The sequence below is a fragment of the Papilio machaon genome, chromosome 2 (genome assembly GCF_912999745.1).
Source record: "Papilio machaon chromosome 2, ilPapMach1.1, whole genome shotgun sequence".
In the NCBI taxonomy this organism is placed as follows: Eukaryota; Metazoa; Arthropoda; class Insecta; order Lepidoptera; family Papilionidae; genus Papilio; species Papilio machaon.
The window spans coordinates 5952773-5973328 of NC_059987.1; the positions used below are offsets into that span (position 1 = coordinate 5952773).

Sequence of the window (20556 nt, forward strand, 5' to 3'; positions counted from 1 at the left end):
CACGTACCCTGTTAAGACTTGCGGCGTCATATTTACTTACATACAATTTTGGTTAACTTTTTCTACTACTGCCCGTTAACAATTAAAACAAGACTTTTAAAAATAAACTATAACAATGATACGAATAACAGAATTTGTATAACAATTTTTTTTTTAAAAACACTACACAATGCAAAAAATTATTTTCATCCCCAGATTATTTTAAATAATTGTAACAAATTATAATTTGACATAGTAATAGTTAAAAAAGCAATCACTGATGTAATACTGAAGTCTTAACTTTGCACATGGCTTTAAAAGTTACTTTTAACACACTGTATACATGAGGGTAGTTATTAAACAAAATGCAGTAGGTAGGACGCGTCGCGCGGTGCTTGCCGGAGGGCCCCCGCCGCCGAGGAAACCGGCATCTTCCACGCGGTTCCCGCCTTCTCGCAGTGGTCCCTGCAGACTCGATCGTACATCGTTGCTTTCCTCTGACGCAGTATCATTCTCTTCCTCGATTCTCGATTTTCGATGCGGCAGCTCCATTTCTGTTCATGATTATTATATTGACTGGTACATAACTTTTATAAAATAAAAGTGCTTATTATATTATAAAGTTAGAGTGATCTTGGACTTCATAAAAATCATAGATTAAAATTGCATTCTATATTGATAGCAAAGTGAATTAAGACAATGCTTTATCCTGATAAATAGTAATTGTCCCTCTATTCTTAGTCTTAACCAACATCTAATTTTGGGCCACTTTGATGGTTAACTACAGTTAATCATCATAATTATTACCAATCAAATTCGCTTATGGTCTAAAATTATCCTTGTCCTAGTTGTTTTCTTTTCACCCTCAACCAATGAAGTTCTTAATTTGTCGGTCTATCTTTACTGTCTACACAAGATTATCCTGCTATTATACTCACCGTATAGTCTGATGTTCCCTTCAGCATCTCCAATAGAGTTCTTAGAGATGCACTTGTACCCGCCAAGGTCGCTGCGCTGTATGTTTCTGATGACAAGTCGCATCTGCACGCTGTACGAAGAGCTCGGGATCTCTGTCATTTGGTACTTATCGTTCGAAATTATCATTTCACCTGCAACAATTACGTTGTTATCGTATTGAACGTTCAATACCAATTAATTACTATTTACTACACCAATTTGCATTCATTAGCATATCGCTCAGTTAAAGTTATTCTTTATTGATGGTTACAATAATTTTGGAGTTTATATGCGATCAGCAGCAAGGATATATAAAATAAAAACGTAAAATTATAAAAATATATATTTTTTACTTCCTTGCTTCTGGTGCCTCAGATTTTGCTAGGACAAGTGCCAGTGCCAGGACAAGTGTTTTAAAATCATAGAAATACTAATTCTTTTGTAAATCTTACTGTAACATATCTGTTTATTTCATCGGAAAGATTACCGATCGAAACTAACGGAAATATTTTAATATCGGCAAGTTTCTATTTTTTTTAGCGTCGGTGGCTCAGGGGTTTCAGCACTTGACTTGCAATCTGCAGGTCCTGGGTTCGAATCCCGCCATGTACCAATGTGTTTTTCGATTTTCGATTAACATATGTATATTTATCCGACGTTCTTACGGTGAAGGAAAACATCGTGATGCAACCTGCACATATCTGAGAAGAAATTCAATGATATGTGTGAAGTCAACCAACCCGCACTTGGCCAGCGTGGTTGACTATGGCCTAGTCACCCCTTACTTGGGGTAGGCTCCGAGCCCCTCGGTGGGGACATATAGTGAGCTGATGATGATGATGATGATGATGATGAAGTTTCTATTTTGGGACCTTCTTTTTTTTACAAGCGTCGTATGAAGTGATATTCAAAGGAGTGGTGGTCCCAACTAGGCCCATAAACATCCGCAATACCAGAGTAAATACAGATGCGTTGCTGGTGTATAGGTTTGTACAACCCTCGAGAATATTGTTTAAAATACTTGTAGATTTAGATTTTATTTAAGTTCACGTAATGCAACTAGAGCTATCGTAAGTTATAGCCGGTAGTCAGTTTATAACAACATAGCCCTTTATTCGATAGCTTCTGCTCTTTCCGATCATTTATATTCGGCCACTTCCGACCATTGTCCGACCGGTATCGCGCTGAAATATGTTGTTTCGACATGTTAGCTGAACAATACATTTCTACATACTACAAGTATGGTTTAAATTTAAGTATTCCTAGAATTTTTTTTTCTTATAGTAAAATTGTGTTATGTATTCTAAATTACAATGTTATACTTGTATTCATAAAACAGCTAAAATCGTTTCCTAAATGGATTGGCCGACACATCTAAATTAATATGTTAGTTGCAAATATAAATAGGCCAGTAATTACAGTTTTAATCTCTCCGTCTCAGTTTTCATCTCGTTTCAAAATAGAAATAACTCAATATTCACTTATGTCGCTTGCAAGTCATGAGATCGTAGGAGTTACATTTTATTATAAATACGCCACAACTCTCAGGAAAGAATCGTGCTTCACGGATTCTGTTGAATTTTCTCCGCTGGCTACATTATTACCGCGGTCGAGGGTCACGTTGCTTTCCACTCACTCCACATTAAAAATTGCCTGCATTCCTTTAGTGCCGCTTATTTTGTGCCAGAGTTTTATTTTTCTTTTTTTTTCAACAATAGCTTATATTAAAGCGGCCTTTATTTGAACATTTTTCGTTTATTGAACGACCTCTTGGTTAAAAACTGTGGCCTAGATTATGTAATTTTAAAATATGGGTAGCTTTATGAGAAACTTTAATTAGTACGGTTAAATAAAATCAGGCTTATAAGATTTATCATAGAATGCAACTTTTAACATCAATTTATGAGCATGTTAACCCAAAATCTAACACGAGACTTAAAATGAATTAAGACTTAAAGTAATTCGTGGTAAAATATCTCCACTGCAAAATAAAAAGAAAAATCTCCTTTGTTAAGGAAAAATATATTAAAATAGTTTTTTCGGACAATTAAAATTTTCGAAGTTAATAGAATTCGAGTAAAAGCCGTAAATTCAATAACACAAATTGTAGCAATAGAAGTCACAATATTTGTCAAAGGAGTTGACGTTCACAGTTCAGTAATATCTGGAGGCAGAGATGACGGCCGAGTGGGCAAGTGGCCGAGTGGGCGAACGTCGTGTGAATTGACCACAAATCTGCGGCGACCACGCTGCAAGCGACATCTGACGCCGCCCGCCTGCCAACGACACCCCGCTTTTGTTTATTGCATAATAACTTCATTAATCCATTACTGTTTAATTTGTCTCCTTCGTAATATCAAATAAGGACTATTTCTGTAAGATATGTGAAGTCAACAGATCCTAAATTTAACAGTAATTTAAAATTATAAAGGATTTTTGAGCATATTGACTAAATAATTGGTTTTAAGGATAATAAATGATATAATAAGGATATAATAAGTTTTAAATCTTAATATTAATGTTTACTTACTATTTCATTCTAATCACGATGATGCTCCCGGTCGCAAGAGTGTATTCAAGAAATTATTATGCCGTAAGCGTAGAGTTAAAATAACGAGTGTCGGTCTCCGGCCCGTCACCTTATGTAAGAATTAAGATCCAAATTGTTACAAAGTTTACATTAAAGTAAACTTTTCTTTTCATTGTGATAACAATACTTTTAACCTACCTTTAAATAGATATGCATAGAAGTTTGGTTAACTTCCTTAATTGTCCTATGGTGTAAATTCGGGTAACTGTCACAGCATTGTAATTAATGTCTGGCCTCGCAAAAAATATAAATAAGTACTGGGGTAATTTAAATGACAACAAAAAGTTCGCGGATGTTTGCAGGTTGGTCCGAGCATATAGGACACTCCCATTCCATGTCGAGTGTTACCCCACCGCTTGTCCCGTCTCGTCACTCCGTGTATTACCTAATTTAATTTGTAGGGGCCGCAATTTATGGCCTACACAGTGCTACAGCGTTACAGTGCTACAGCGCTACGCCTGTTCGTCACTAATATCGCAAGTCGGCCAGTTACGTTTCATTTCAAGCGGAATAAACGTTACTGACCTTAAAAATATTTTATACACGTTGAAGTGGACTTGCAACTGGAAAACGTGATTTGATTGCATTCAACAGACAATTAGCGTAGTTTGTAGCGTGGTTTATTCAGATGAAAAATTTAGGTTAAAATATTGTTCGTGTTAAATGAGTTTTTATTTGCGTTTCCTGACAAGTATAAAATTTAAAATATAAACAAAATGACAGAACTCAATACACGCAACATAGATTACAAATATGAAAAATCAACGTTAATCGCGGGGCTATGATTATTTAGTTAAATATTTTGTCTATATTTTTCAATGAAATTTTATCTTTTGTCTATTGCATATAAACAATGACATTACCGACTTTTGAAACTTTCACCAACGCTGAAAAGTGAACATAAAATTGAATTCTATTTATTCGAATATTGTGGTATGCGGGAGTAAATATCGCGACTGTAACGTAAAGCAATTTGAAACGGGCGGGCCAGTGGTCTTTGTTGCATATCGGACGGTAATAGAATTTGGTCCGCTTTTTGCGCAGTCGGTCGCCTCCGCCGCGTAATGGCGGGTTCGGTTGCCTTTGTAACTGCAACTAAATCTGCCTGCATCCAGTATCCATCTGGTTATTGTGCTGTTATAAAGTTATGACGTTTACGTTTTACGTTACGTTTTTGTAAAATATTCTTTTGTAGCACTTTACATGAAAACCCATACATTTAATTAAAAAAAAAATCTTTAAATTGCACTGTCTACTGATATTATGTTAAATTTACATTTTATGTACCAAAGATCGTGACTAGTTTACAGTATATAATTAAAAGTCCATTTTAGTAAATTGAAAAAAAAAAATATCATCAACGCAAACACTTTAAAGAATAGGTCGGCCGATCGGTTTAAATTTTAGTTTAAAGAGTGTTGTGTGGAAACTGGTTTTGTTCGTTTTGCTAAGCTACGGTGGGCAGCTGTGGCGTGGGCAGCTGGGGCGGCGTGGGCGGTTGGGCGGCGTGCATGTCCCGCGTCAGACTACGTAAATCCACGACTAACTCGACTTTAGTGGCGGCCGTTGTTGCAGCCCCCTAGTTGTTGTTTCCACGCATTATCGGCTAGTATATTGGCAAATTTGTTTAAATGCCCCTGTTTAAACGCCTGAAAGTAATAGTAAATTTCGGTTTTATATGCCGCGATTTTGTTTTCGTGCTCTTTGAAATTAAATTTAATGGAAAACTTACGATGTTAATATTCGATAAATATTCAATTAAATTTGACTCCTTCCTATATTATGTGAATTGTTTTAGGTTCTGCTATCATATAGAAAGTTGACTTCCATTGTAATTTGTTCATCTATTTTATTTTATCTCTTAAAAAAAGGTTGCATAACATTCAAAGATTTCCCTGGGATTGCACTGCAGAATCACACTTATTAAGTATACGTTGAGTATAAGATTTTATTCGTCTCATTCTCTTTAGAAAATCCAGAGATTACTTTTGTTCTAAATTCGCGAACTTTGGAGGTCCCAAACGATGTGATTATTAACGGTGTAATATTTTAAACTCTTTGTTCATTAAGCATAAAGTTCATCTCCTCGTTCCGTCAGTAACCGATGGGCGGCTTTGTCCGTCTGTCGCCGCAGCGTAAGCAACTTTTATCCTTACGGTGCTGTTTTAATGAGAAGTAATGAAGTTCCCGACCCATCCGACGTTTTGTTAGGCTAAGAGCCTTATTTATATTAGTTGGGACGTGTTTTTACACTTCACTCAATATTTCTCTTTTACGAAATGATGTTTTTCTTTGTTACGTGAAGGAACGTAGTAATGAATATATATAGGTAAAAATATAATTAAAAATAAAGGATCTTTTTGCTTCTCGTAGACGTAATATATGAATTAATAATGCTCAACAGTCTGTAAAGAAAATAAGAATGTTAAGTGGCTAGCGTTTGTGATTTCTCTAGACTTTAAAATGAGCTGAGTCTTCAAACGAATGAAAAAAGCCAAAGAGCTAATTTTGACAAGATTTTATAAAAGTGTAGAGTAATTCAATATTATTCTTATTACAGTAGTTCAAACTTAAATATAACATGAATTTATAATATTATTCACTTTTAATAAATTGTAATATACAACCAAATATTGAACGTATCCTACCTATACCTAAATTTGAAACGTATTAAAGTTTTATTCTTAAATAGAATAAATATGACAACTTTTGATTGTTGAAGACATTACAATATATAGAAGCTCTTTCAATTTAAAAATATTCACTATTGGAGCCGAATTAAAAAAAATACACAATACTGTTAACAAAACTCGGAATGTAGTTAAAATATTTTAAAACTCATTTCTTCATGTCTCCATCAAAAACATTTTCCATGAAATACTGTTGTTTTTTGTCAAAAGTAATTAATAGTGTAATAAAGCAGCCATTTTGTTTCAATATTTGCAATACTACTTTGCTTTTATACCATTGTTGTATAGTTTTTAAAACAGAGACAAAAATGCTTTTATTTTATACTAAAACAGAATTTTGTAAAGATCTGGCCTTTAACGCCATTCTTTTTATTAGTTTTAACTTTGGAAATTATTGGCGGTGAAGTCAGCTTTCCTAGTTAGTATATTCCACACCACTCAATGCTCTACATCTTCGTTTGAGACTTGGCAATGACTTTGAGCACTTCGTCTTTCACTATAATAAAAAAGTACTTTTTTTTCATCTAAGTAAACAAAATCATACCATGACCTTATAAATGAATACAACTATTACAATTATTAGGTACGATAAAACAATGACATTTATAACTTATTAATTCGTTAAACGTTAACACCTTGTAATCAAAACGCTAATAAATAAAGTAACGAAAACGAGCGTGACTCGATTGCCTATCTGCGTTTAAAAAACACGTATAAAAGCGCCGTAACTTGTTAGCGGGCAGCGGCGGCCCGTCAAAGGATCGTAGAAAGTGAGTAACGGTCCGCATAATTACTACTTTAGCGCTTTCAATGTGCTTTATGAATAATGAAATTAGTTGCTTATTCCGTTCTTAAGTTTCGTGCTTCGGACTTAATAAGCTTTATGAGTTACGAGTCTCCCGTAAAATATTCGACTTTCTGCTCCGCTTTTCTGTTTAGGTCGTAATCAAAGATTGTAATTAGACTTTGTTTTATGTTATTCATATTTTAATGGAGCGAAACGTATTTGAGTTGCGTAAACGCGCCTGTAATAATACAAGGCTAATAAACTGCCTTATATTACAAACTTTTTTATTTAATTTTCATATTTCAATGTGAGTTAATTTATGTAGACGTTTTTTTTAACAAATTTTATGTACGATATCTTAATAACATTAGGAAGCCAAGACAAATAAAGTTATAATTTTTAACAAGATGATTCCGTAATTGTCCTATTTAAACATTGTCAAATTTCAATATTATCTAAAAATTGTTTTAAACTTGTAAATAGACTTGCTCACTTTCAATAATTATAGGCTCCAAGTCTGGTGGAGAAAAAAGGGATCCATAGGCGGCGAAGACAATAAACGATTTCAGGAGTCGATTGTCACTATACTGTCACCACCCACTCTGACTCGACCATATCGAAGTCGATAAAGTAATTTAAATATGCATCCAACGAAATAGCAACATTTTTGAAAAATGAAAAAAAGTAAGACTGCTACTAATATACCAAAAAGGATCAAGATTTCTCATTGTGAGTATAAAGTTCTAAAATTGTTCAATATGTAAGGAGGAAAATCTTGAAGTTTAATATAAACTGATAAAGTTATTTCAGATGGAAAACGTGGTTTAATATCGAAAAGTTATAAATACTCACCGTTCTCCCGGGTCCAATAGTTGATGGCCTTAGGCGAGGCTTCAACGTGGCACTGGAGAGTCACGTCGGTGGCCGTCGGCGCGCCCACCAGCTGATTCGGCACTTGCACTAACGGGTGGACTGCCAAACCATATTACATTATCAGATTTATTAATACCTTTAACGTTACTACGGTTTTCAAGTAAAGTTGAAAATACTGTGTTAAGCTCTTAAACTACAGGTGTACAAAACATTTTATTTTATGTAATAAATTAAAGTCAAATTGAACACTGTATCAGTTAGCACGAATATTTGTGAAAATCGCCTTCGTATCGTAGTATGAAAAAATTTTGTCGATGCTGATACGATGGTGATTGACACAAATATTCGTGCAAAGCTTATCCTAGCCTAGCCTAATTTTGTTTTATGAGATTTAAATAGGAAAGAAAATTTTAATAATTATGACAAAACATCTCATTGCTTCGTTGTGTTTAATTTTTTAAATTAGTAGGAAAACATGTACATTTTTGAAAGGAAAAAATACTTTTTTAGTAGTACCAAAAGTCGAAAAATGTTATTCTATTCTGCGTGACATGTAAAATAAAGGTATAATTAAAATGATATATTTCATAACTTTTTTCAATCACCAGTGTACAGTTACCTAATATTAGAGAGCGCAGTAGGTGGCGCTGCAGTTTCAACTGCATGTTTGTTTACACAATTTTCCATTTGCATTTATTTGCCAACGGCGTGGTTATGCGCCTTACCAGATCCGTGAAATGCCTTTAACATTTCGTCTAGTTGAAGCCACCTTTAGCAGGCGCATTTAAATGTTATTTGCTTTAGCAAATGGTACTTGACATTAGAACTTGTTTATCGAGCTGCAATTGAATGGAGTTTTGCACGTGAATACAATTTCAAAATGGTAAATTTATGTTTTTAGCTAGATATTTTAAAGGGGTTGTAACATATTATATATGTTTTTCGCAGATATACGAGTACACTTAGAGTTCCTATTACGCAGATATTTTCTATGACATGACACTTTTAGCAAATCAGATAACTTGATGGAATATGGGTTATTCTAAAATAAACCTAGTCTTCTTGATAGGTTTTCGGTTACTTAGTATATCTTAGTTTTGTTTATTAAATTCATTCTCTGATTAAATATGAAGATAAAGGATATTCAGGTTTATAAGATATTTATTACATTAGCTGGTAGTCTGTTTGTATACAGGGTGTGCCGGATGCGGAGCGCCGTTAAAACTCTCTGCCGCTGCCAGGTGTTTGCTTTGAACATTATCCGGAGACTGGCTGCGTTACTTGCGTTTGTATAACTTATTTTACTTCAACTAGTCTTCACTATTTGACTTTAGCAACTGTTAAATTATTTTCTTCTTTAATTCAAAGAAAATCTTTTAGCAATAAAAAAGGCGGAGTTCGTGTCAATCGTGTCGCATAGAGCCAATATGGTCTTTTGGTCCTGGAAAAAATTCAACTGTAGTAAAATTTTACCTTAAATTCTACACGTAGTGAAGGAGTTAGTGTTTTTTTAAACAAACTTAATAGTTATTTTAATCCAGGAGCTTTACGTTGGTATATTAATATAAATTTTCGACAAGTAAAAATGTACTAACAATAGATAAAGATTACATTAACACATTTATTATTCATCAACTGAAACACTTTTAGAAAATTACTTCTGCAAAACCTAGTTAATACTGGATATTCTCGTGTCATTGTTTCTTAAAATACCTTTGTTCGTTGCAAACCATACTTTAATTCGTAGAAATTTATTTTTAACTTTAAAGAAATTCTTTCTCCAAACGTTGTTTTAAAACGATTAAAGCATTATTAAAAACCTTGTAAAATTCTATTTGCAGTGAAAGCATTAAAGTTAACTTTTGTTTTAGTAATTAAAAATTTCTAAAATACAAATGCGCTTTGGTGTTATTTAGAACTTGAGGTCTGAAGAACATTGAGAGGGATAGGAATTTAAAAACAGATTACAGTATAAGTGTAGGCACTATTACCAACATTCTAAAACCAGTTTACACTGAATTAAGGGAACCGGGTTTTCCCGGTCGGTCTTAGATCGCCGCTTATTTGCGGTTATTCTCTTTGACCGTCGTTAAGTTCCTTTGGACGGCTTTTACGAGTTTGAGTGGCCAATTTAGCGAACAAAATCTGAACGATCGGAATTTTTGTTCTAATTAATAACTCGAGGGCTCAACGAGAGCTTTGGTTATTAAATAAAGCGGAATAACGAACCACCGAGATGTTCATCTAATTAAAATTAAGGATCAAATTGCTTTGTGTTGGATTAATAGTTTGCCAGCATAAAGTTTAGCGTATTTTAATATCGACTATATTGGTTTCAATAGTTGATTAAGAAAATTTCTAAATGTGTAAGTGGATAGGAATTCCTCGCAGCAATCAAAAGTTGGTGCGAGTTTTGCCGGAGAGGATTTCGCGCGGAATTCTTGAAGTGACAGTTTGATTAACCGAGTGGCGCACACGCCACTGACTTCGAATTTCTTAGCGCTTTGTCGACGTCACCTGCATCGGACCACATCGAATCTCCGCATTTATTTATTTCTATTGGATGACCAGTTTGTTTTCAAACTTTTATTATGGACAATACGACAAAGAAACAACTTTTATATCTCATGGAAGATCATATCCATTTACATAATATATTTTTTAAATTAAATTTCTAGTATCTTTATAAGAAAGATAGGTAAAATAAACCTATTAGACAAATTATACGATAGAAAGACTGCACCGCAAGGTAAGTAATTAAAAGAAAGAAGCGGATCCTTTTACAAATTTATTGCGATTCATTCACCTTGTTTCTTTTTTAAATTCACTTCGACATCTCTACGGAGTAAGTTGAATCGAGTAAAAGAAACTCACTGAGATATTACAGTTACAAGTGAAACACTTAACTCTCAGACGTCTAAAAAGTGTTACTATGTTAACTGAAAGAGTCGCCAAGGCCGGCTGATAGGCAGTTATCATTCGCTCTAGGGAGGGAAATTTAAATTAAATATTTGAGAGCGTTAATTTTGTCTCCTCATCGGGGAGCGACGCATTCTTTGTGAAGTAATTAAACGGAGTGGAAGGGTTCCAGGCGGTAGTTTGTTTGTTCGCCTGAAATTGCGTTTTCCTATGAAGTGAATTTATCCCACTTGTCACCGTTCTGTGTCATTCTCTCTTCTGTTTGTTTACGTTGGGGAGGAATTAAGGGGAGGATAAAGACCAAGACCGCTTCGTCTGCAGCCAAACAATTGAAGTTCTATGATCCATGATAAATTAAACAAATAAACATCACAAACATTTCGAATAAATTTTCAAGTGGTGTATCATTCAATTTTTTTTTATCCTTATTCCAAAATACCTTTCTTCTCGTCTTAATTGAGAAAGTTAGCATTTAATGATTCCTTTGAGAAAGCGAGATTTGAACTCAAATATACTAAAATTGCAACAACTACCAAATGAAAGTCAATTTTCACTTAATGCGTTGTATCAAAGAGCATTTTAAAAGTCCGAGCTTAAATACAGGAGTATGTATGCGGATATAGTGGTGTCCAATCAGACGAGTGTTTACATCGGAACTGCCAATAACAGAATGCAAATACGTAGCGGACAACACATCCACAGTCCGGACGGCGGCGGCGCTCGCAAAAACTTTTATACATATTGCGCTAAAACCAAAACAGACGGAGCCAATTCTCCGAACTAGAACAGTTAATTAAAAATTTAATGAAACGAGAACCGATATTGGAAAGATGACAGGGTGGTTTATCTACAAGGATTTTAAATATTCTCACTTTAAAATGTATTTATTAGATTTCGATAAACCAAATTACATTTAAAATACACGATGTAATTAAGATTTAAGACACTGATAAAATTCTAACTTTTTGTAGCATTAATGAATTTCTTCCTATAAAACTATATTAAAATATGTATTGAAGTCCACAGTCCAATAATTACTTGGTTACAATTGCATCGCTATCGACCGTGCGGTATCAGTAATATCAATGAAGTTAAGATGTGTAATTAATGCAAGTCCCATTAGCGAGTGTCTAATTAATATGATATCATATAAATTAAGAAAACTTAGTGTTGTGCACCCCAAGTATGTGGGTGATATCATAGTTACACTAACATTTGTAATTTCGACTTTTTCATTTGATATTCTCGGTGTTAATAACCTAAAATCTGAACCTAACCTAAATCGTTAATTTCTGTACTCTGCATAAAAACCTTGATTCAAGGTAAAATTAAGTTGTAAAGGGAAATAGAAAAAAAATACATAGAAAGAAAAAAAATACAGTAGATTTTGTCTGGCCCAGTAAGTTGTACAGTATATTTAGAGGGTGTAAGCGTAGCATTCCATCCATACTGATTGCTGATAGTCAACAGGGCAGTAAACACGGCGCGCCGACTACAAACGAGCTCCGGCCGCATTCTGATGCAAGGCACGCCGCGAAGATGATACGTGATAACACGAAAATCTCCCAATTGCTTACGTGCGCGATGCCGGCTTGGCTCCGGCTAACCGAGCATTGAATAACTCCCGGTTATAAATTAGACTCGAAGATCGTCTGATAAGTGAGTTCGCTACGTGGCTTTTTTTGCCTTACGCAGGTGAGTAGACTTTATCGATGGGTAAATTGATTCATGCCTCGAATTTGTAATCGCCGTGTTCATCTCGGAGCGTGTTTGCTTAAACCGTTACAACGCACATTTTGTTTGATATTGAAATGCGGCAAAATATATATGGATTCGAAAGGTTAAGATATGACTAAGATGATTCAGATGTTATAAGTTTTCCTGTATTTTGACAATGGTATGAATGATAACATTTTTTGACTTGTATGTCTTTACTCACAGTGTACGTGTAGCATGATCCGCTTGCTGACAGAGGGCGGCACTCCGTTGGCCGCTATGCACAGGTACGCGCCCATCTCTGACCGCGTCACCTTCGTCAGATTCACCACGTCGCCCTCTAGTGACGTAACTGAACAAACAACAAACGAACATATTACTTGAAGCAATAAAACAATGAAGGAGTCCATAGAAGAAAAGTTCATGGTGTAGACTGTAACTAGGTTTAAGATTGGAATCCATCATTATGTTACTGCTGTTATAGAGGTAATTATTAACCTAAATTCCTATTAATAGGAAGTCTAAACATAGATATCATAGAAGTTGTTTTATTCTATTATAACTAAGTCCAAATTGTTACTTCTCAAGGATTCGCATCGACGAAGCCAAAGCTCAAGATTGATGAGATGTTTTCATTATCAATACTAGTGCTTACTTTACATTTTGTCGAGAAGTGTTTGGAAACACTCCGTAACGCCAAAAGTAGACGAAGCTTCGATAAACAAGTAACATTAATGTCGAGTTGTTTTCGTGGCACCTTCCTGAAATGGTACCTAAGTACGTTTACAGCCATTATTCAAACAAGAGGATAAAAAGCTAGAGCAATATTTTCCAAGGAAACCGAAGGGAGTTTGATGGTTTAAAGTGTAGAGCTCTCGGTCGACCGCGGCACGACGCTTCGTTAGCAAACAAGGACAGCACAGCGATTCAGTGGAGCTGCTTTGCCGTTTTATTAGCCATCGTATTTAATTTTGTGGTGATTTTTTAAAATTTTTCAAATTTCGTTTGTAGTCATCATTTATCAGATGTTAAATTATTTAACTTTTATACCAATTCCAGCTTTTAGTATAAAGTATACAAACGTATTTAACAAAAATGTCTTTTATTAATTTGTTGCCGTGAGTTTTGTGCAAATGTGTGTGATATTTGAAATGCTCTAAAACAATGTTTATAATACTAAAATATATAAATAAAATAACTCGCGGTTCTCCATGGATTTTTGAACCATCTTCGTAAATGGCTGTTGAATAAACTTGGCTTGTCGATGTGTCACAAGTCAAGTGACACTCAAGCACCATGTATTCTAGAGGTTTGTTCAGGAAAAAAGGAAAATCAATAAGTGTTGACCAGGACGAACCAATTTCAGTTGATATTTATAAACTTTAAAAATGAAAATTAAATAAATTAAATTATAACCTTTTCTAAAATAGTTAGTCAGTGTTCATTCTACTTTTCTAAATTGAAATTAATAAAAGTATAAAATAGTATTTTCAGGTCATTATTTCAGCAAATGTTTAGATGGATGGATGGGTGGATGTTTGTTACAGGGTGTTTCAAGAACGGCTGCATAGATCTCGATGAAATTTGGAATAGATGTTGAACACAGTTGGGAAGAATACATAGGCTACTAATTAAGTTTTTTTTTAATTCCACGCGGACGGAGTTGCGGGCGACAGAAATTTTAATATAAAACCTTCCTTTATAAGATACCCTTCCGTGAACTAAATAGTCTTGAACATTCAAAGTAATTTATGTAAAGGAAACTCAATAAGATGGGTGTAACGAATTCGAGGGAGCTTTACGCTGTCATTGAAAAACTATATTCATCGCGTTGTCCAACCCTCGAACTTTCCTCATTGGAATATTCTGTGAAGAAACATTGCCTCAAGTAATGGATAGCCCGTATTGTTTCTCTTCAGATTTATGGAGGTAACTTGTAACGGCTTCTTTAATTAGACTTCTTCACTCAAATTGATGATTGTTACTGACGTTCGGTTATTCAAAATTGTTTAGCTTGATTTACATCGGGGAAGCAATATAAAATTTATTTATGAACTCGATCGAGTAACCTTAAAATGTAGTAAAGATTGACAGTGTTGTTGGTTGGTTCGCATTTTATTGAACTTGGTAAATATATGGTGACGAACTAAAATACAAAAGGTAACAAGTAATTGACGAGGACGTATGCCAAGATGTGTAGACGTAAAACAATTAAAAGACTTATACTAGAAATAGCTTACCTTGAAGTTTAAATTGAATAAAAGATTGTGATCTCTTATGAAAACTACATTCAAAAATATTCTTTTACACAAAAGAAAAACATTAGTTGATGTAGAAATGGATCTAACTGTAGATTTGGACTGAATGTCGTAGTTATTCAGGTGTATTGATACAATATTAATGTATCTAATTATGGTTGGAGTATATGCGCCAAGTCTAAGACAGGTAATGAATAACTAGTCTACAATCTTAACGGATTGTATAGAAGTGCTCTGAGCGTTGTGAAAGTCATTACCGGTAGTAGTTTGTTAGCTTAATGAATTGACTGATGACATGAGAAGGTCTGAACACTGGTGGGGTTAAGTAGGATCTGCCGATTAATCAACCTGTCAGTGCTGTTTCCAATAGCTATTTGACACGAATTCTCAACATAACCTCTTGTAATTATAATTGTGGAACAAATCGCTTCTATATTAAAAAACTAATCTTAGTGTCTAATGTAAAATTATTGAACGAACCGAAATAAAAAATTTTAATTGCATCAATTTGATACCGTGATATTTTCTTTAATTTATTCAATGATTCAAATTGCTAAATAGTTGGTACAAAATCTTTTAGTCACCGACTTAAAGTATGAGGATTAATGGAAATCAAGAATGCCATAGAGTTTTCATCGATTGATGGTTTCAGTGCTGGGGTTCCTTCCTTCTTTGTTCCCTTTTATTTGGCCAGCATAGATGAGTAGATAAGTAATTATTCCCGGACTGTCTACAGAGTGTAATCCCGAAGGATTAGAAAGGGCGGTCTGAATGGTAATAGGAGCTTCTCGAGGTGCTGTGCTCTGATTTACTGCTAAGATTCAATAGTGAAAATCGTAAGCTGTGATTTACTTGACGTTAAATTTCAAATTCTTTTTCATTCTTTGAAAGGTTTCTTCGGTCGCCCGCGACTTCGTCAGTGCAGATTTAAAAAAGTAGCCTATAATATGCCCGCGTGTTTCAGCTACCTTCCCGTTAAAATCCCATCACAATCGGTTCAACCGTTCAGGAGATTACCGGAACAAACGCAGCCTTGCGGACAGACATACATAGACAGACAAACAAAAATGGTTCCTCGTTTTCATCAAGGTAAATACATTACGTGGGCGAAATAAGATTTTTTTTCTCGATATCACATACAGACACTTCCTTTTATTAATATGTATCGATTAGTAATTTCTATGTACATGTAATTATGTTTGGTTGGATGGAAAAAAAATATAAGGTATATATAAGTATGTTATCAAGTATATCAATAGTTGTCAATTTTATGTAGTCTATTTTATTTATTTCACATAAGGTCGGCCGTGGCCCAAAAAGGGATTAAAGGTTTCTATTTCTGTTATCCTGTGGAATTAAATGGTATAACTTTCAATATAAACAGAAAATTTCGATGTATTTCCAAAATATATTTTATAAACTTTATTCGCTGAAACCATTACCGTTCATTTATTATTTACAGAAAAGTTAATTGAATATAAAGTATTTAAATTATTGAGCCGGACTTTAAAAGATTTCTGTCAGAATATTTTTATGGTTTAATTATTGAAGTTGGTGTTTTTTGGTGAATTTAAATGTGTATACAATCTCAGAGCTCATTGAAAGTAAATTTAGAATTGTTTGCCAACAACATAAAGAACTCTTAATTATTTATATATGTTTATAATCTATTAATAAATCAATGTCAAAACGTAATCCTTTTTAATGTTTGAGTTTGTAATTGTTTGGTTAAAGAAGATTAAAATTTTGGTCGTTTGTTAGGGTAAGGCAGAATCCAATTATAAATAATTTATTCCCACCTTTTGTTTTTCCTTGGGGACCGCTTCTCGAGATAATGTCACCTCCGTCTTCCCTACGCCACAGGATCTTCGGCGGAGGATAGCCGCGTGCCTTGCACACCAGCTTTGCTGAACCACCTTCTGGCACCATCATGTCTCCAGATGTCTCCTCATATATTATATCTGGTGGTATTACTACCTCCAAAAATGCCGTCTAAAGAGTAAACAAAATTATGTAAAGTGTATAATTAAACTGTGTACATAATACGAATATACCAATGATTGCATCAGCTCTATAATTTTCATAAGGTCAATAACACTGGTCTGCAAAAAAATTTTTTTTTTCTCTCCTTCAAATGTTATGCAGTTATCTTGTCTAATACAACAATACTGAACATAAATATATCATTCAAAGTTTTCTAGCACGTCTATATTCTTTGGGATGGAATTTTTAAGAAAAACAATTTTTTAATATGAAATTTTTATCATTCATTTAATTACTTAAATAATGTTGGATGTACACTATTACACAACCTTTAAAACGCATATGACAATATCATTACTAGTTGTCAATCCCATTTTACTTAGTTGTTTTTTTTCTTTTTCATATTTTATAATGGAGTTTCCTGATAAATCGACCAACAAAAATCTGCAAGTATTGCTTCGGACCATTTCCCGTTGTGTCCTCTCTATGTGCAAAATATCGTGATGAAACCTCACACAGTCTTCATCAGATACTGTTCTGAGATTTGGTGCGAAAAATTTTAAGTGAGAGTGCAAAAAATGAATTTTAAGAAACATGTTACTTTTTTGAGCCTTGTAGGAAATGAGAAGTTCTTGTTTGATTTCCTGATAGTTCTGATTTTTTTCCAAGAAAATTTTGGCACAAATTTTCTACAAAAGCAGTCTGCGCCCTTTTTTCGAATTGATTTAAATTTATTTTAAAACTTGAGTCCTTCATAAACTCGAGTATTTGAGGACCTACAAAAATTCCTTCTTCTAATTTCGCCTCATCCAGGGAAACTTTGTTTTCTAGTACTGAAAGTACTGGGCTTTCACAAAATTTTTCATAAGACCCAGCTTTATATGAAGTGGTGGATTTTTTTTTTCACTAGGAACGAAAGGATATTCCTTTACATTTTTAGATACAGGAGACAAACTCAGAGAGGTTTTGATTTAAAAAAAAAAAAGTTCTTTGTGGTCAGCTTTTTACTATGTTGTGTTTGTCTTTTGCGCGACTGTCCCACTCACATAAAAAACCACAAAATTTGGTATTTACCATTTGGTGATTTTAACTGGACTGCAATGAGGACATCCTCCTTGCAGGCCAGTTAAAATTGCTAAAACTTTTAGCTCAACACAAATGTTCTATGCGTATTGTGAATTTTTGATTTCTTGCAGTAATAACATCATATTCCCATATAATTTTCTTTCATATTCGCTTAAAAAAGCGTCAGATAATATTTTTTTCTCTCTTTCTATCAATGCACACCGTTTATTTGTGTGCAAATACAATCTCAACCAATTAAAGTTGCTTTAACGCGAGAATAACATAGTATAGTAATATTAGTTTAGCAAAAAATCCCATAATTTCTAAAAATCTAAAATCAACATTAAAAAAAAAAATTAGACGTGATAGCATAAAACGAAAAGCAGATATAGATTGAGGATGGTAAACTCTTTAAACGGATCATACTTTTATTCAAAGGAGGATTTCGTTGCAGACCAGTGTAATTATTGCCAATGCGTGTACAAATAAATTAAAATACTAATTAAATAACGAGTACGTTTGAGTATGACATTTCATTTATACCTGCATTTTCATCGGATCTGTGTTTACTTGGCACATGTATTGTCCCCTGTCCTCCCTCTTCACGCCTCTTATGTTGAGAGTCCACGTGTTGTAGTCGTTGTGAGTCACGCTCAGCCTAGCATTGTTTGTGATAACGTGCTCGTGTATCGCCAGGATCGCCTTTGTGTCCGCTTTGATCCACGCAACCTGTCTCGGACCACAACCGAACACATTTCATTTACATAGTGCAACCTAATGAAATGTACGAGTACGATTCTCGCAATGATCCCAAAAGGCGAGAACTAAGCAGTTATAAACAGTATAAGTAATGAAGACTTTTAGATGGAACAAGTCTAATTACAAGCGAATACTTCCCAAGAGGCGGTGAGATCGTCGAGCAACACTATCTTGTTGCGAGCGCCTCGCAAAATGCCCTCGGAATTTTTAATTACATTTTGGTCTGGTCGACGACGCGGCGCTGTGAGCCGGGCTGAGGGCGCACGCTCACAGCGCCCTCGTTCCGCCCGCTTACCAAAAGCGTTGACATTGCAATAGAAGCTAATTTCCTGCATAGCGCCTAACAAAAAAACGAACAAATGTCCACAAAATATGACGTTTTAGGAATTCCAACACGGTTCGTTGGGTATTCGGAGCAGTATGTATGAATAATTTACAATGTTATTGAAAATTTACACTTCAATTAGACTTATTAGTTTTAACTTAAACAGATATTTTTATAATTCCAAATTCTATGTGCATGGTAATTCCTAATGTGCAAGAATTAGTGCAAAGGACAAAGTCAGTGCTTATATATCAAGGTAGAGGTCTACACAACACGTTCTCTTAGTAACAGTGCTTGTGCATAAATACTGTATTCTGATACTTTAAGTGCCTATAGTGAAGTATCGCTACAATATAATATGTGAAGGTTGAAAATGAAAGTAGTACGAACAATGATAAACAAACAATAATACTTTCATTTTATAGCCTTTACAACCCTTTGTATTATAATTTTGCTTTGTGAGCTTTTGTTTATTGTTTACGTTCATTTATAAAATTATAATTTAAAGGGTTGCTATGGTAAATTGCGGTGCAATTTCAGTTGCTAAACATTTTGCTCTATCGCAATAAAGTAATAATATTTTTTCATTTTCATATTTTTAAGAATGTTTTATATAGTATAGATATAAAGTCACAACGCAATTTAAAGTGCAAAAACTTAAACATTAATATAATAAACACAATATGTAAGATATTTACCAATTTTCAACTCATCCATACCAGCGGTGCATATCGAAGTTTTGTTAGCTTCAGTTGATTTGTGTAATTTGATAAGTAACATAAATAAATACAATAAATATTGCACAAAATTGATATTGTATTTTATATTTAAATAATAAATTATTGTATATACTTATTATTAACAAGCTTTGGAACATTTTAGTAAAGTTCAAGTTAACCTAAAGGGAATTGAATATACAGTATATTGAAGTAGGTAATTGCTTACTATGAGCAATATTGAAGAGCAAACACATACCTATCGGCATATGCGATCGAGACAAGGCGTGATGGAATGGAGTGGCCAATATTGCTTAATTATAGAGGCTATTTAGTTAACATCAATAAGTATAATAATTTTTATTAAATTATACAATTTGATACTATTAATTACGTTATATTCCTATTTGTTCATATATAAATGAATTTCAAATACATGTTCGTTAAATTTTCTTATACGGCAAATTATCGAATGTTTCAATCATGGAAGGCGATAGGTATAGATTAACTGTTGGGACGGTTTGAGAGTAATGCCTCTCGAAATGATTGAACGGGGACCAAGAGGCTTTATTTTAATTTCGTAAAGTGACTGTTTTGCTACATATTCTTGCCTAAATTAAATTGGCTCGTCGAAGAGGATTTGCATGTTTATTTTTGCATCAGATTGACGTGTATTTAATAAGCTAAAGTTAAATTCGCAATTAAATTATGCTGGTACGATATAAATAGTGATATCGACATATTTTATATATGTAATATTTATTTTAATTTGTAACATGCTTTGAAGATATGTGTTAACAATTATGTCTTGTGCATATAAGCAAAAAAAAAATAGTTTGTAACGTTAGCAATTGTGTTTGCTAAAATGATATTGGTTTTAACTATTTTAATTATAACAAATTTAACATAAATTCTATGTGCAATTGTGGTTGTGTGCAA

The 20556-nt window shown here is 33.9% G+C and overlaps 1 protein-coding gene across 1 annotated transcript in view; it reads right to left on the minus strand.

The window, feature by feature from the left end:
* Positions 1 to 306: 306 nt before the first annotated feature.
* The window catches only part of LOC106708956 (lachesin), a 40338-nt gene continuing 20088 nt past the window's right edge, over positions 307 to 20556 (minus strand). The window contains exons 3-8 of the mRNA XM_045681356.1: positions 18361 to 18546; positions 16569 to 16761; positions 12735 to 12863; positions 7856 to 7975; positions 918 to 1088; positions 307 to 533 (exon numbers count right to left, since the gene is read on the minus strand). Of these exons, the coding sequence (XP_045537312.1) occupies positions 307 to 533; positions 918 to 1088; positions 7856 to 7975; positions 12735 to 12863; positions 16569 to 16761; positions 18361 to 18546 (1026 nt within the window). The remainder of the gene's footprint in view (positions 534 to 917; positions 1089 to 7855; positions 7976 to 12734; positions 12864 to 16568; positions 16762 to 18360; positions 18547 to 20556) is intronic.